This window comes from Leucopleurus acutus, assembly GCF_964270905.1.
Source record: "Leucopleurus acutus genome assembly, chromosome: 19".
Classification (NCBI taxonomy): Eukaryota; Metazoa; Chordata; class Mammalia; order Artiodactyla; family Delphinidae; genus Leucopleurus; species Leucopleurus acutus.
This window is the reverse complement of record NC_139161.1, coordinates 7,539,825-7,556,521: the sequence shown is the minus strand read 5'-3', so window position 1 is coordinate 7,556,521 and position 16,697 is coordinate 7,539,825. Positions and strand designations below refer to the sequence as shown.

Genomic DNA, 16,697 nt, shown 5'->3' with positions numbered 1-16,697 from the left:
ACCCACCAAAGCCCCAGCCCCAGCCGCAGCCCATGCCCGAGAACCTGGTGTGGCGCAGGGACGCCCCTCGCCCAGCCCAGGCCAGGCAGAAAGCCCCAGGAAGCAGCTGCCCTGAGCCGGGCTACGGAGCACAGGAGGGCCCAAACTTCTTCTGCCCCAGCCCCCGCCCCTGCCCAGCCAGGCCTGGACCCCGGGGGCAGAAGGCTGCCCGGAGGGGCCGCCCAGGGGGGGCCGGGGTCAACTCAGGACAGAGGTCAGAACCTTGGCAGGAGCAGCACCCACTGTGTCCCGGGCCCCCCACCAGGTCCTGAGCGTCCCCAGCGCCCTCCCCTCAGGCCCCCAGCCCAGAATTCACCACAAACCCTGCGCTCCCGCAGCCTCACTGCCGGCCGGCTGCCTGCTCCGAGGCTCCCCCTGCTGGCCCCTGCCGGCGCTGCACCACGTGCACGCACTGCTACGTCACACCACATGGCTTTATTCACGAGGACCTTCTGCAACCCTCCAGGATCCACACGGGGCCCATCCCCCAGGGCCCCAGAGCCCGGCCTCTGATCTCTAGGCTTCCATTTCTGGGGCAATCCCAATGAACAACCCCTCCCCTCTTCTCTCCGGGAAGCTCCTGCATCTTCTCGGCGGCAGCTCCAGCGCGGGGGCGGCGGCGGGGAGGGGGTGGGGCGGTTTGCCAGGAGCTGCTGTTTCGCTTTCTACTGGCTGCTGTCCCTCTCTCGTTGGTACAGCCTCTGCTCCCGGATGGCTTGTTCTAACAAGGGGAGATTCATTCCTTCCACACAAGTCAGCACCCGGGCCTTCACCACGCAGTCTCCATCTGAAAGACACAGACACCAAGGCACAGGCAGTGTCAGCAACACACCCTGCAGATGCATTCCAGCCGTTTCCCGTCGACTTGTTCCCGGGCCTGGGTTTTGACAGAAGAGTCTGACAGGGCACAGGTGAGAAGGATGGTTTACAGGATGATCACCATTTGTCTACTCGGGCCTCAGAACTGTGGGCCCACCATGCACTACAGGCACGTGGCTGAAACTCAGGGGGTAGCCTGAAAATTCCACTCCGGCCCAGAGAGGTGTAGCCTCTACTTCCCTCTTCTGTCTTCTTAACCCCTGCCAGCTTCTCTGTAGCTCCCAAGTGCCCAGAGTTGAGGAGCAGTCTCAGTCACCACCCTAGTTCTCCATTTGTACCAGGGGAAGGGCCCCTTGGCTTCGTGGGGCTCACTGGCATTGGAAATTGGAGCAAAGAGAACCCCATATTCAATCAATCCAAGGGGAGAGTCTGGCCTTACAGGGGCAAGTCATCCCACCCTGGACAAGGGGCTGCGGGCGCTTCTAGCAGATGCTGTGGTGAGCTGACGGAAAGGTTTGTCAATGTTCAGGTGACACCAAATAGGAAGGACATCTGGGGTTCGCCCTTATAGGTTGTTGTGGGGTTTTTTTGCACTATGTTCTCTCTGCTCTCTGGGCACGTCAATGAATACATTCAGTGTTCTAGAACAGTATGCCGTCCTCTTTTGATGCCGTTTTGAGATAGAGGCTCTCCCTGGTTAAAGTCTATGCCTAACTTTTCCTCTAGTCTAGGCCACTTTACTGATTTAACAGAGCCCGGGGGCAGAATTCAGAGAGCTGGACTGTGTAGATTCCAGGCTTCAACACAGAGAGAGGAACTCGTTTGAAACATGAGGTTGCCTGTGTGTCGTCAGCTTCTGTCGGCCCCAGCGCTGGACTGCAGGGGCTGCATGGCCTAGAGTGGGGTGGGGGGGAGGGCATGGGGCAGTATGTGGATCTGTGGATGGATGTAGACTGTTGATTCTCATCACTCAGGCCTCTTCAGGAATAACTGGCTCATCTACACTAATCAGTCAAACAGGATATTTGCCTAAACTTCATTTGGCACTGAAAGGCCTAGACCTTTTCTTGTGACACGTGTGGCCCTAAATAGTTTTCACAGAGCAGCTGCATGTGTTCAGGATGACACAGGGAAAGCAAGGACAAAATCAGAGTGCTCTAATTCGCAGTTAAAAATCTCAAAATAGAAGCATAGGTCAAATGTTTCCAAACTTCCTGTATGAAGATTTTCTTAGTATTGGACTTAATTTCACAGAACTTTCCTTACAATAATAATGCCTGTCAGCTCTTTCCTCCCCTCAGCCTGGGGAAACGTTCTCTTCGAGATACAGATAGTGGAACATGTTTCTTCCCGTGAATGAAGAAAAGTTATTAAAAATGGAAGTGAACTTTAGAAGTATGATTATCACAGGAACAAATTTGGCAATTCTGTTAGTCCATCGGCAAAAGGTCTGTGTAAATGGAATAAAAGAACAGCATTTGAAGAGTGCTGCAGGGGAGGAGAAAGGAGTTTAGGAAGCCAGAGAAATAGTCATTTAGGGAAATCTCTTCTTGCAAAGGAAAAGAACCTGCGGCAAAGGAGAAGGGCTGAGCGAATTCCCTGGTGGTCCAGTGGTTAGGACTCTGCGCTTTCACTGCCGAGGGTGTGGGTTCAATTCAGAATGCAGTGGCTTGAGGTGTGAGTCTGAGATAAGGAGGGGTGATGTGGAGAACAGATCTTCTTTTAGGAAGTTTGACTGTGGAGGGAGGAGGGTCACAGCTAGGTAGGGATAGAGCTGACCTTGACATTATTGTTGCTATTATTTTAATACAGAAGAGGCTTGAGCGCTTTATATGCTGGGAGGGAAGAACCGGTGGTATCAGGTTAAGGATTCAGCTGAGAAAGCAAAGCCCCTGCAGGAAGGCAGGCATGCATCACAGCACAGGGGCTGCACCGCAGGCAGGAGGGACCCTCCTCTCTCCCAGACTGGAGGAAAGGGGCTACTGATGGGTGTGGATGCATATAATTTTAGGAGAGGCTGCAGCTGTGGCCTCAATTTTACCTGGGATGTAGGAGGTGAGGTAATTTGCTGGAAGGGACGGGGAGGTGATGACGAAGGGGGTCCTGCGTGAATGCCTGAAACAGCTGTTGCGGGTCAGGGGGAGGGGGGACCAGCCAGGACATGTGGAAGGAATTCTAGGCAGCGTGAAGGGCCCGGAAGAGATAAGAGGCCTTGAAACCGTTGTGCTAGGAATCCCTGGAGCTTTGTGAACTTTCTCCATCAACAGTTGGGTGGGACCTGAGAGGGTGGGGATTGGGGTTTAATCAGGGAGGAATGATGGAAGACGAGGGGTTGGAACTTCGGCCAGGAAAGTGGTTGAAATGATAGTGAGGTCAAGCTGGAGAGGAGAGAAGGTGGTCCCGATGGGTGACGAGGCAGAAGGATACTGAGGGTGGAACCTAGTTTCAGGCGGCAGAGGGTCCGGGTAAGTCAGGCAGCAGTGGGGCGGAGGTGGCAGAACTGGTGCTGCAGGAGGAGCTGGCAGGATTTCCGCCCCACCTCTGGGTTCTGTAATGGGGCCTGGGAGGCTCCACATGGGAGGGCAGGAGGGGAACTGCTGCCTGGGGGGGAAAGCCAGGTTTCAGGCAAGTCCCAGAGAAGGGGGCTTGAAGGTTTGAGAGGACACAAGGAAGGCCTGTGAGGGCAGGAAGCAGTCAGGTGAACGGAAACCAGAACAGGTGGGATTTATGGTGAGAGCTCTGGGGCAGCTTCTTGCTGTAGGCGAGTAACCTTCAGCCTGGTATTCCACGCGGGCCCCTGGAGCAGAGCGGGGCCGAGGCTGTGTCCTCACATCTTAATCCCTGGACTGGAAGCCCTCGGCCCTGCGGGGTGTCCTGGCCAGCTGGTGTTGGCACATGGCTGGCATTTCTTCTCTTTCGTGTGCAAACATTTCAGAAAGGTGCCTTGAGGGGGCCTCTAGTCCATCCTCAGAACTGCCAACCTTGCCACGGGGCAGGGTCCGTGTGTGGTTGACCTTTGTGTCCCCACAGGACTTCAGACCTGGCCGGGGGCCAGACAGGCCACTGCAGGTTGGAGGTCAGCGACGGCTGCCAAGCTCAGCCCACACTCTGCCCTCCCTCCTCACCGTCGTCTTTCTTTCCTTGTGTCAGTCTCGAATGACGAGCATGTAGTCTCAGAAATTAGAAACTGAGGGGAAACATTTTTCTTAAGGAAAAAAAAACCCTACACATTGTGATGAAAATAATGGTGAGTGGTAAACTTGCCAGAGCCTAGGAAGAATCCTGCTGGGTCTGAGGCTTGACTACTGAGGTTCCATGTTTTTTGTTCTTTGGCAAGAACACGTCAGAGCAGTACTGTCTGTGCTCTCCTGGTGCATCACACCAGAGGTACACGATCGATCGGTCCGATTTTTGTAATGTTTGATCACCTGAGCTACAGTGTTCCCGGCAAGCTTCCACCTAATGATTTGAGCGGCCAGTGATAACGATCGTTGCCTGGATTTATTATTTCCTCGGGGCTTTTAACATGGTGACTTTAGAATTTAGTTGTTTCTCCTGTGTTTATTCACTGTGATTCTTCTCTAAAGAACGTTCCCTCCTCCAACCATTTGGTTTCCCTGAAATACAATCTGTTCAGAAAAAGGTAGGATAAACTCCAGGGAAGGAAGAGCAGGCTTAATGCAACCAGGAGGAAGCAATTAGCTAATTCCAGACCCAAGTTCTCCAATAAATGGCATTACCAAAAAGAAAAAAGGAAGACCAGAACCATTATAGAGACTTGGGATATGTAACCCAAAGGCAATGCACGGACTTTGCCTCCTGCTTTTAAACTAACTTTTTGTAAAAAGCCATTTTGGGGCCGAGGAGGGGAATGAACACAGACAAGGTATGTACTAGAGTATATTAAGGAACAGCTATTCATTTTGTTGGGCGTGATTGTGATGTTAGAGATAGACATTGAGGTATTTATGGGTAAATGAAATGATGTCAGATTTGCTCTAAAATACACCAGCAAAATAAGTAAGTAAATGCGGGCGATGATGACACAACAGTGGAATGTGGATCACTGCTGAATTTGGGTGACAGGTACATGGGGGCTCATTCTACTTTTGTGCTTGTTTGATTTGAAACCATTAAATTGAAAAAGTGATATGGGTTGAATTTGTAAAGTTTTTTCCATTTTTCTTCCCACAAATAATTCTAAATGTCTTCTCCAGGTCCCACCCTGGTCCTGGCCTGATGTCCCACCTTAGTATCAACCCCTCTCTGTATCTGCAATCAGACCTTTGAGTTACAGATACTGGGCAGTTGGCTCCTGAGAGCTCCCAGGACTCCCTGTAGGGGCCAGGAGTGCAGGAGGGAGTCTCAGGTGAAGTGGGCTGCAGTCAAAGTGGAAATGATTTATTCAAGGCCCTTTGTACCCATTTCCACCCCTCCTCCTGATACTTCTCTCAAATCAATGATGAAGCCAGGGACTCTGAGCTCAAAGGCTTAAGCCTGAATAAAGATTAACTTTTATTAAATCAAATGTAATTAAAGTAAGCCCCGTTTACTTTTTTTCTAGTGCATTTCATCCAGAGTTAAAAACCACTGCAACTTTTAGAAGGTAAGTTGCGAGTGTAAATCAAGAAACATAAATGTTCATATCTTTTAATGTAGCAATTCCACTTTCAGGAAACTACCCTAAAGAAATCATCAGAAAATGGACAAAGTTTGGGAATAGTTAAAGGCTATTAACTACAGCATTTTTAATATATATCTAGATAGATTGTTTAAACTGTTTTTTCCCTCTGGCTATAAAGCAATACATTTTCATTGTCAAATAATAAAAGTATGAGGAATCCCACAGCCCCACCACCCAGAAATAATTACTATTAACGTTTTGGTAAATAATATTTCAAACTTTTATGTGTATAAAAAATGCCTAGGGCTTCCCTGGTGGCGCAGCGGTTGAGAGTCTGCCTGCCGATGCAGGGGACACGGGTTCGTGTCCCAGTCCGGGAAGATCCCACATGCAGCGGAGCGGCTGGGCCCGTGAGCCATGGCCGCTGAGCCTGCGCGTCCGGAGCCTGTGCTCCGCAACGGGAGAGGCCACAGCAGTGAGAGGCCCGCGTACCGCAAAAAAAAAAATGTCTGTTTAACAAAAATGAGATCATATGATACATACTATTTTGTAAACTGCTTTTTCTCAGTAAAATACTACGAACATCTTTTCACGTCAACTGATATAAATTTACAACACCGTTTTTGATGGCTGTATAATATTCTCCTGGCTGAATATCTCATAGTTTCTTTAACCAATTAATGTACAGTGTACTTATAAGAGCAAAAAATGGAAACAATACAAATGTCTAATGCTTGTGTGAATTAGTGCACACATCTAATCTGTAAAATATTATATAGCCATTAAATACTATATCTAGAAAAAATTTTCAAGACATGGGGGAATGCTTATGATATAATGTTAAATTAAAATAACCAGATACAACATGTTATAGTTACATAAAGCATGTGAAGGAAAATGGCACAGGGACAGCCAAAGAGGGAAGCAAAGAATACAGGTACCTAGGTTTTAAAGGGCAAGCTTCAACCCTTGATGCCATAGAGATTCTCCCAGGTTGCTTCTGTTCCTTCCCTTGTGTTTTATTTCTCTCACCCTGACTTCCTGGCCTGTTACTCCAGCCCCATCCTCTCTGAGCCTTAGTTTTCTCATCTATGGAATAGCCATAAGATGACTCATTAAGGGCTGGTGAGCAGATTCGAAAAGATTTAAGCAAACCTCCTAGTACCAGGCCTGGCATGTTGTAGGCATTCAGAAATTAATGATTTCTCTCCCCCCTTTCTCGCTTCCCTACGACAGGTCCACCTCAAGCCCAATCACGTCTCTTTCCTATGAGTCCCTATAACTCGTGGGCTGATTTGGAAGGAATGTTAACCCCAATGAGGGACCCCTGCTGGGTCAGAAGCCAAGCCCAGGCACCCAAAAGACTGCCCCACTCAGGACCCAGAGTGAAAAAGGGTGTGTGAAGCCAAGGCTTACCCTTCTGGTGCTCCAGCTCCCCAAGGACCATGTAGAGGGAGCCCACCTGGGCTTGGAACGGTTCCACCAACTTGGTACAGACGAGGATTGGGTGCTGGTCAGATCTGTGCTGAGCCATCAGGGTCACTCGGGACTTTGTCATGTCGTAGCTGTACAACCTGGAGGTCAGGTAAGTGTGATCATTTCCATCCATAGACAGAACCAACCCAAAGTTCTAAAGGTTCTGGGAGGCCAATACATCCATGGGAAAATGTTCAGCCTCACTCGGATCAGAGAAATTAAAGTGGCAGCAACAGAAAAGGTTAATTAGGTCTACATAACTGAGGTATAAATTACATGCATTAAAAGGGACCTGTTCATTGACTGTTGACAGAAGTATACACTGTGTAACCAGCACCCCCATCAAGCTTTGGTACATTTCCAACACCCCCAAAAGTCCCCTTGTGCCCCTCTGAACTCAGTCTCCCCACCTCCCACCCAAGGCAACCACTGATCTGCTCTTGGTCTCCACAGGTGAGTTTTCCTACTCAAGCACCTCATGTAAATGGAATCCTGACAGCATGAATTCTTCTGTGTCTAGCCTCTTTCACTCAGCATAATGGTTTGGAGACCCATTTATGCTGTTGGGTAAATCGGTAGTTTGTTCCTTTTTATTGCTTGGTAGCACTCAGTTGAATGGATCAATAAATTATTATTATCCTCACCAGCTGATCTGGTTTGCTTACGGACTTGTGCTGACATATGTTTTCATTTCTCGTGGGGAAATACCCAAGTGGGATTTCTGGGTCATGTGGTCAATCTGTCTGTTTAAAGGAAACTGGCAAATTGTTTTCCAAAGTGGTTGTGCCACTTTCCTTTCCCCTCAGCAACATATGAGGGTTCTAGTCATTCCAAATCCTTGTCAGCACAGGATACGGTCAGTCTTTTTAATTTTAGCCACTCTAGTGGGCATGAAATACCGTACCATTGTGGTTTTAACTTGCATTTCCCTAATGACACATGATGCTGAACAAATTTTCATGTGTTTATCTGCCCTCTGTATATCTTCCTTGGCAGTGTCTTGTTTAAATCTTTTACCCATTTAAAAATTAAGTTCTTTGTCTTCTTATTGGGTTATATGGGTTCTTTGTTTATTCTAGGTACAAATCATTTGTTGAATATAGATAATATACACACACATGTTCACTTATTTTTTACCAGTTCGGGGCTTACCTTTTAATCTTCTTAATGGTAGCTTTTGATGAGAAGCTTTTAATTTTGTTGAAGTCCAATTTATTCATTATTTTTCTTTTATGGTTTTTGTTTTGGTTTGTTTTGAATATTTATTTATTTATTTGGCTGCGCCAGGTCTTAGTTGCGGCCTGCAGGATCTAGTTCCCTGACCAGGGGTGGGACCTGGGCCCCCTGCATTGGGAGCTCTGAGTCTTACCCACTGAACCACCAGGGAAGTCCCTATGGTTTTTGTTTTCTGAGTCTAAGAAATCTTTGCCTATCTCAAGGTGTACGTGAAGGTTTTCTCCTGTTTTCTTCTAAAGATTTTATAGTTTTAGCTTGTTCATTTATGATCCAGTCAGAATGATTTTTTTTTTTTTTGGTATGCTGTGGGGTAGGGATCAAGGTGGTTTTTTACCCCCATAAAAATATCCGGTAGTTCCAGCACCATTTGTTGAAATGACTATACTTTCCCCACTCAATTAAATTGATGTCTTTGTTGAAAATCAATTGCTTTTGGTTAAATAAATAGATGTGGTTAAATAAATTATGGTATGTCTATGCAATGAAATAAAATGGATCTATTTAAAGTGATGATATAGATTTACATATTTGGCATGGAACTAGGTCTACCATACACAGTTAAGTATGGTACAATATAGTAATATAATAGGATCTCATCTAGCTTAAAATATTTATACATGTATGTATATATATATGTCTCCAAGATGGTCCCCAATGATTCTTATCTCCTGGCATCCGCATCCCTGTGTAGTCCCTACCACCCTGACTAGCGCTGACCTGTGTAACCAATAAAACATTGCAGAGATGACCTAGAGTGATTTCTGAGGTTAGGTCATTGACATTGTAGCTTTCTCTTTGCCCTCTCTGTTGAGTCACTCCTTCTGGGGAAAGCCAGCTGCCATGTTATCAAGACTCTCAAGCAGCCATATAGAAAAATCCGTATTGAGGAAGTGAGCCTTCTTGACAACAGGCAGCACAAAATTGCCAAACATGTGAATGAGTCATCATAGAATCAGACCCTCCAGGTCCACGCCAGCCTTCAGATGCTGGCAGCCCTGGCTAACATCTCGACTGCAATCTTCAAAGTCAGTCTGAGACAGAACCACCCAGCTAAGCCACTCCCACATTCTCAGTAAGTATGAAAAAATAAGCATTTATTGTTATTTTAAGCCACTTAATTTTGGGGTGATTTGTTACACAGCAATATGTGACTAACACAGTATATATGTATATACACATATTGTGTATATACACACCCACCCACATATACACACAAACACACATGAAAAAGCAAGTAATCACCAAAAGGTTAGTGGTGGGTGGTTGTCCACACAGTGGAATTACAGGTGATTTTTACTTGCTTTCTTTTTTCTTTTTTTTTTTTTTTTTTTGCTGTACGCGGTCTTCCCACTGCTGTGGCCTCTCCCGTTGCGGAGCACAGGCTCCAGATGGGCAGGCTTAGCGGCCATGGCTCACAGGCCCAGCCGCTCCGCGGCATGTGGGATCTTCCCAGACCGGGGCACGAACCCGTGTCCCTTGCATCGGCAGGCGGACTCTCAACCACTGCGCCACCAGGGAATCCCTTTACTTGCTTTCTTTACACCCTTACGGATTGTCTACATTTTTTACAATGAATATGTATTAATTTTTTAGCATTTAAAAATTATTAGGGACTTCCCTGGTGGTGCAATGGTTAAGAATCCGCATGCCAATGCAAGGGACATGGGTTCGATCCCCAGTCCGGGAAGCTCTCACATCCCGCGGAGCAACTAAGCCCCTGCGCCACCAACTACTGAGCCTGTACTCTAGAGCCCACGAGCCACAACTACTGAAGCCCGCGCGCCTAGAGCCCGTGCTCCGCAACAAGAGAAGCCACCGCAATGAGAAGCCCGCACACTGCAACTAAGAGTAGCCCCCGCTCTCCGGAACTAGAGTAAGCCCGCACGCAGTAACGAAGACACAATAAATAAAAATAAATAAATAAATTTATTTTAAAAAACAAAAATAATTAGATAAAAGTATGACTTTTAATTTTTAAAATAATTTTTTAAATATATAATAATAAATAATTTAAAATGTAAAAATAAGTGATTTTTTAGTAATTAAAAATATGTACTTTAGGGGACTTCCCTGGTGATGCAGTGGTTGGGAGTCTTCCTGCCGGTGCAGGGGACACGGGTTCCAACCCTGGTCCGGGAGGATCCCACATGCTGCAGAGTGGCTGGGCCCGTGCACCACGGTGGCTGATCCTGGGCAGCCGCGCACCACAGCTGCTGAGCCTGCGCGCCACAACTACTGGGGCCCGTGTGCCTGGAGCCCATGCTCCGAACGGGAGAGGCCACCGCAGTGAGGGGCCAGCGCACCGCAGCAAGGAGTGGCCCTGGCTCGACGCGGCTGGGGGGAGCCGGCGTAAAGCGGCGAGGACCCAACGCAGCCAAAAATAAATAAATAAAATAAATTTATAAAAAAATATATATATACTTTAAAAATAATTTTTAAAATATTATAATTTTTTAAAAAGACTTTTAATTTTTTTTAAACATCCCCCCCACCATGTGAAAAAAACATTCTCACCTGCCAAACGTTCTCAGTGTGTCCCCATCAGGAACTTGGCCGGCACTGACCTCCCAGGGGAAGTAATAGATCCCAGGTTTGGGCAGCATCATTGCTCCTGTAACCAAATAGTTGAGATGGATTTTTGAAGATTCCTGACAAACCAAGCCAACCACAAGATGGAGATTAACAGACACGAGACCAGCAACAACTGAAAAGGTAGTTCCAGGGGATGATGTTTTAAAATTTAAAAAGATTTTTTGATAGGTTTATGCGTTCACATATTTAAAAAAAAAAACCAATACACAAAAGATCTCTGTGGAAAGTGTACGATTCCCACTCTAACTCCCATGCAGCCCGTTCCCTCCCCAAGCCCCTAAACCTGGGATCGGTAAAAAGGCAGACAGTGACATATGACCTCTGTCACAACTACCAAACTCTGCCATTACAGTATGAAAACTCGCAAAGACGATAAATAACGAATGCGTGTACCTTATTTCCTTCCAACTTTATTGACAGAAACATGTCGTGAGTTGTCTTGGCCTTTGCTGCTGTTTGCCAAGCCCTGCCCTGAGGGGACCATTTCCATCAATTTGTATTTAGCTTTTCATTATGCAAATAAGGACAGATATGCATATATATTTATTTCCCTTCTGTACTATAGTATACATACTGTTCTTGATTTTCTTTCACTTAATATATTTTGACACTTTCATAGTTGTATATAAAGGGAGTCTTCACGTTTTTTAAATAAACTTTTTATTGGAGAATGGTTTTCATTTATTTTTTTAAATAAACCTGTAAAGATGGTACAGAGAATTACTATAAACATCACACCCAGTTTTCCCTATAATTAACATCTTACATTAGTATGACACATTTGTCACAATTAATCAGCCCGTATCAATATGGTACTATTAACTCCATACTTTATTTGGATTTCACTGGTTTTTCCCTAATGTCCCTTTCCTGTTCCAGAGTCCCCTCCAGAATCCCATATAACATTTTCTTTTTTTTAAAATAAATTTTATTTGTTTATCTTATTTTTGGCTGCGTTGGGTCTTCGTTGCTGCACGCGGGCTTTCTCTAGTTGCGGCGAGCGGGGGCTACTCTTCGTTGCGGTGCGTGGGCTTCTCATTGCGGTGGCTTCTCTTGTTACAGAGCACGGGCTCTAGGCGCACAGGCTTCAGTATTTGCGGCACACAGGCTCAGTAGTTGTGGCTCTCGGGCTCTTAAAGCGCAGGCTTAGTTGTTGTGGCCCACGGGCTTAGTTGCTCCGCGACATGTGGGATCTTCCTGGACCAGGGCTCGAACCCATGTCCCCTGCATTGGCAGGCAGATTCTTAACCACTGCGCCAGCAGGGAAGTCCTAGAATCGTTTTTAAAGTAATTTTTCTACTCTCACCACGTATAAGCTAAGCTATAAGTAACTATATCATTAAATTTATTTTTTTTTAATTACCATGCAGTAGCATTTGACTCTTTGTGGGGTTAGGGTTGGGGGAGATACTCTTTTGTAAATTTTAACCTCAATTTCTTCTTCAAACAAAAGCTGCTATGTGTTTGTTAAGACACTTCTGTTAAATAAGCACAGCTGGCTCCATCAATCATTATTCATACATTATCACACATTCAAGAAAGTTTCTGAGAAGACATATGAGGACAGGCTTCTCTTGTGGGTCAACTGGATTTCAAATACTCTCTCTAGCAGTCTGAGTAATGGTACAACCTGTACTTCAAGCCTTGCCCTTTTCATTCCCCAAGGCAAAATATTCTAGGAGAAAAAAATCCCTGGTATGAAGAAGAGAAATAGGCTTCTTTTTAACAACTGGGAAGTTTGAAAATACTGTACAGGAAGGATGGTGAACCAACCTGACTGCTGCTTTCATCTTTCCTGAAGAAACTGTCAAGACTGCTGTAGTGGGATTGAAGGTCAGAGAAGTAACACTTATAACTAAGTTCATCATAGCTTTTATCGGCTTTGGGTTTGTTTCTTGGGGACAAGAAACTTGATGGTATATGTTTACCACCCCAGAATTAGAATAGGTTACTGGTTTATCATAAAAGGATATAATTCAGGAACAGCCAGAGAGAAGAGGTGCATAGAACACGGTAGGTGGGGAGGGGTGTGGAGCTTCCATGCCCTCTCTGAGCTTTGCCACTTTCCCAGCCCCTCCCTGTGTTCACCAACCCAGAAGCCATTCATCAATGTGTTTAAAGTTACAAGTCTTTGTTAGTCTATATTATACAATGAATCTCCAACATTAAAACTCGAGTGATGCCACATGATTTGACCTATGGCCTCAAAAGATTCTATCACCTGGGGATTATTTCCAATTTTAAGTGTAATCTCAACTAAATGAATTTTACAGTAACCAAATAAAATGATTATTTTACTATGCCTGTAAAAGTTTTGCAATCACCAGAGTAAAAATGAATTCAGGGAAGAATCACCACTGGATGCAAAAAGTACTGGGTAAAAGTTTGATGAAGAACCGGCATATTTACATGGTCTCAACAGTATCTCCCCCACCGAGTACTTATTAATTACAAAGGAAAAAATGGTCCACTTCACAGTGAAGAAAATTAGCAAATACAGCCTTCATGTGCCTTCTGCATGTGATGCACTAAGAAGGACACATTGTTTCTGTGATATTCCTGTAAAAAAAAAAAGTATAATCTGAATCTAATCACCAAGAAACATCACACAAATCTGAATTGAGAGACATTCTACACAGCAACTGGTTTATATGCTCCAAAAGTGTCAAAATCACAGAAGATAAAGAAATTGCTCCAGTTAAAGGAGGCGAAAGTGATAGGACAACTGTTATGGGTGGAACTGTGTCCCCGCAAAAAGAGATGTTGAAGTCCTAACCCCCAAGGACCTCAGAATGTGACCTTATTTAGAAAGAGGGTCTTACAGAGGTAACCAAGTTAAAATGAGGTCATTACGGAGGGCCTAATCCAATATAACTAGTGCCCTTATAAAAAGGGGAAAGTTTGGACAGAGACAGACATGCACAAAGGGAGGAGGCCAGGTGAAGGTGAAGGCAGAGATTGGGGTGATATGTATACAAGCCAAGGAAGGCCAAAGATTGCCAGCAAACTATCAGAAGCTAAGAGAGAGGCACAGAGCACATCTCACTCACAGCCTCAGAAGGAAGCAACTCTGCCGATGCCTTGATTGTGGACTTCTGGCCTCCAGAACTGTGAGACAACAAATTTCTGTTGTTTAAGCCACCTGGTCTGTGGTACTTTGTTATGGTAGTTCCAGCAAATTAATACAACTAAATATAATTCACGATCCTGGATTGGACCTTGGCTGGGAGAAAAACTTGTGATAAAGGACTTTATTGGACAATTGTAAATCCACAGAAAGGTCTGTAGATTAGGTAATAGTATTGTATCAACGTTAAGTTTCCTTAATTTGATAACTGCTGTTCTCCTGTTCTCTTCGTCCATTCAGGTGGGTCCTTGGGAGGGAGAGGAAGTAGACACAGGAGGACGATGTTTTAACCAGAACCAAGTCCCATGGCTTTAATACCACCTCCAAGCCACCCTTCTCCATCCCTGATCTGCTCAAGCCCAGGAGTCATTCTTTGTTTTTGTTTTTTTTTTCCAGGAGTCATTCTTGATGTGTCCCTTTCTCTCATGGTTGCATCCAATCCATCACAAATTTCTGTCAGTTCTACCTCAAAATACATATTGAATAGATACATATTGAATAGATACATATTGAATAGATAGATTCAATCTACTTTCCTCCATCTCCATGGTCACCACTCCATCCAGGCCTTCACCATCTTTATAACTGGTCTGTTTCCACTCTTTTCCTTCTACAGTCCATTCTCTTCATAACAACCAGGGTGATACTTTATTGTATTTTTAAAATAAATTTATTTTTTATTTATTTAGTTTTGGCTGCGTTGGGTCTTTGTTGCTGCACACAGGCTGTCTCCAGTTGTGGCGAGCGGGGGCTACTCTTTGTTGCAGTGTGTGGGCTTCTCATTACGGTGGCTTCTCTTGTGTAGAGTATGGGCTCTAGGCGCTCGGGCTCAGTAGTTGTGGCGCACGGGCTTTGTTGCTCCGAAGCATGTGGGATCTTCCTGGACCAGGGATCAAACCGTGTCCCCTGCATTAGCAGGTGGATTCTTAACCACTGTGCCACCAGGGAAGTCCCCAGAGTGATATTTTAAAATAGAAAACATGCCACAGGAGTATTTTTTCCTAAAGCCTCAAGCCTGAATCTTATAAAGCCTCTAGATCTAACCAACAGCTTATAGAAAATACAGAAATAGAGGAACGTGTTAAAGATATCACAGAGAGGGAAATTGTGGGCAAGTCACACGAAAAACAACCTAGTTTTTTCGATAAATAAATCGGAGAAAAAAATCAATGTCTAGTGGAAACCTATACATTAAAAGAAGCTTAAGATTCTTATCAACCAACTGCAATGTGTAGACCTTGTTTGGACCCTGATTTGAACGAACCAACTGCAGACAATTTTTTACAAAGCAATCAGAGAAATGTGAATACTGATTGGATCTGTTGAGGTAGGAGATAGATGGGCCCCTGCGCCGGACAGCTGGGGTTTGTCAAGTGGAGTAAAACTGAATCTTTGTTCTCACCCAGACACTCCAAGAAGAAAGCTAGTGGCAGAAGCTGAGCTCTGCTGAAGTAAAGAAATAAGATGACTACTCCTGAGGTCAAGGAAAACTTCCCTGTCTGCACATGCGCAGGAAGGCTCCTTGGGATTCAAAAAGGGAAGGGGTGGCGCAGTGGTTGAGAGTCCGCCTGCCGATGCGGGGGACGCGGGTTCGTGCCCCGGTCCGGAAAGATCCCACATGCCGCGGAGCGGCTGGGCCCGTGAGCCATGGCCGCTGAGCCTACGCGTCCGGAGCCTGTTCTCCGCAACGGGAGAGGCCATAACAGTGAGAGGCCCACGCAAAAAAAAAATTGATGCGTCCGTTTTACAAACAAGTTTTTTTAAAACTATTAACACTATTAAAAGTGTATAGTTTTAAAACGGGATTAGTATGTTGTTTAAAGTTACAAAGGTAAATGAGAGATAAAGGAGATGGGTAGCGTGCCACATCTTCGTTACCATGGCATGAGGTCAAAAGGTAACAAAAATGAGCAAATCAAGAAACAGCTTGGAAGAATTTTACTTCGATGTTCTTTAGGAAACAAAACTAGAAACAATTTATTATGGTCAAAGTGGCTGCCTCTGAGGATGGGGAACTTCTGCTTTTCATTACAAACCCTCTTATACCAGCTTTTTTCAACGTGTGCTTTTATTACTTTGATGACGATAATTGTGAAAACAAAAAAGTCTCCTTTCAAAGACCTCTAAGCACACTGCCACTCTTAAGTCCAAACTCACCCCATAAACGGGGGAGCGCCCCCAATTCCACACTCAGCTCCCCGCGGCCCACGCCTCTGGCAGCGAAGATGCCGTTATCTTAACAAACGATAGTTGGAGCCTCTCCCCGGTGCGACCCTTGTTCCCGTCCATTTTTTCTCCAATCTTGGAAGGTTTTGGGAAACGCTACGACCTCCCCGATAACTCCGACAAGCACGAGGGTTCCCCGCCCCAAGCCCTGAGTTTCCTCCCGCATCTCATTCCCGGGGATGCCTTGGCGCGCGCACCCGGAAGCGGCGGGGCGGCCGCGTCCCGAGGCTCAGGCGCAGTCCTCCTCAGCCTCGTAGTCCCGCCCCTTCCCAACCACTCGCGAACCTTTCTGGGCCTCCTGGCCTTGGGTTCCCTCTTTCCGCCCAGCGTGGCCACGTGACGAGGGAGGGGCGGGTTGCGGAGAACGCTTCGCTTTCCCCCCGGGGCAATTTCTCGATCTTCTTCCAGGGTCTCCTAGCTGGGCGCCGCTCAAAGGCTCCCCTGGCCGAAAACAGGGGGCCCGCCCGCCCCGGCGCCGCCTCCGCCTCCGCCTCCGCCTCCGCCTCGGCCGCGCTCTGTCACGCGCGGAGGGGCCGCGGTGAAGGAGAGAGGGAGGGC

At 46.1% G+C, this 16,697-nt stretch overlaps 1 protein-coding gene across 1 annotated transcript; it reads right to left on the bottom strand.

Moving 5' to 3' along the window:
* Positions 1–463: 463 nt before the first annotated feature.
* On the bottom strand, positions 464–16,682 carry TEN1 (TEN1 subunit of CST complex). The gene is made up of 4 exons (XM_082861092.1): positions 16,425–16,682; positions 10,709–10,805; positions 6,899–7,056; positions 464–826 (listed from the first exon to the last, which is right to left on the bottom strand). The coding sequence occupies exons 2-4, from the start codon at positions 10,798–10,800 to the stop codon at positions 705–707; spliced, it is 372 nt and encodes a 123-aa protein (XP_082717218.1). The 5' UTR covers positions 10,801–10,805; positions 16,425–16,682; the 3' UTR covers positions 464–704.
* Positions 16,683–16,697: the final 15 nt, after the last annotated feature.

Coding starts and splice junctions, on each gene's coding strand:
- TEN1 (XM_082861092.1), bottom strand. CDS start 10,800: ATGATGCTGCCCAAACCTGGGATCTATTACTTCCCCTGGGAGGTCAGT. Junction 7,057..10,708: donor ACACTGAGAACGTTTGGCAG/GTGAGAATGTTT, acceptor CCTGACCTCCAG/GTTGTACAGCTACGACATGA. Junction 827..6,898: donor GGAGCTGGAGCACCAGAAGG/GTAAGCCTTGGC, acceptor TGTGTCTTTCAG/ATGGAGACTGCGTGGTGAAG.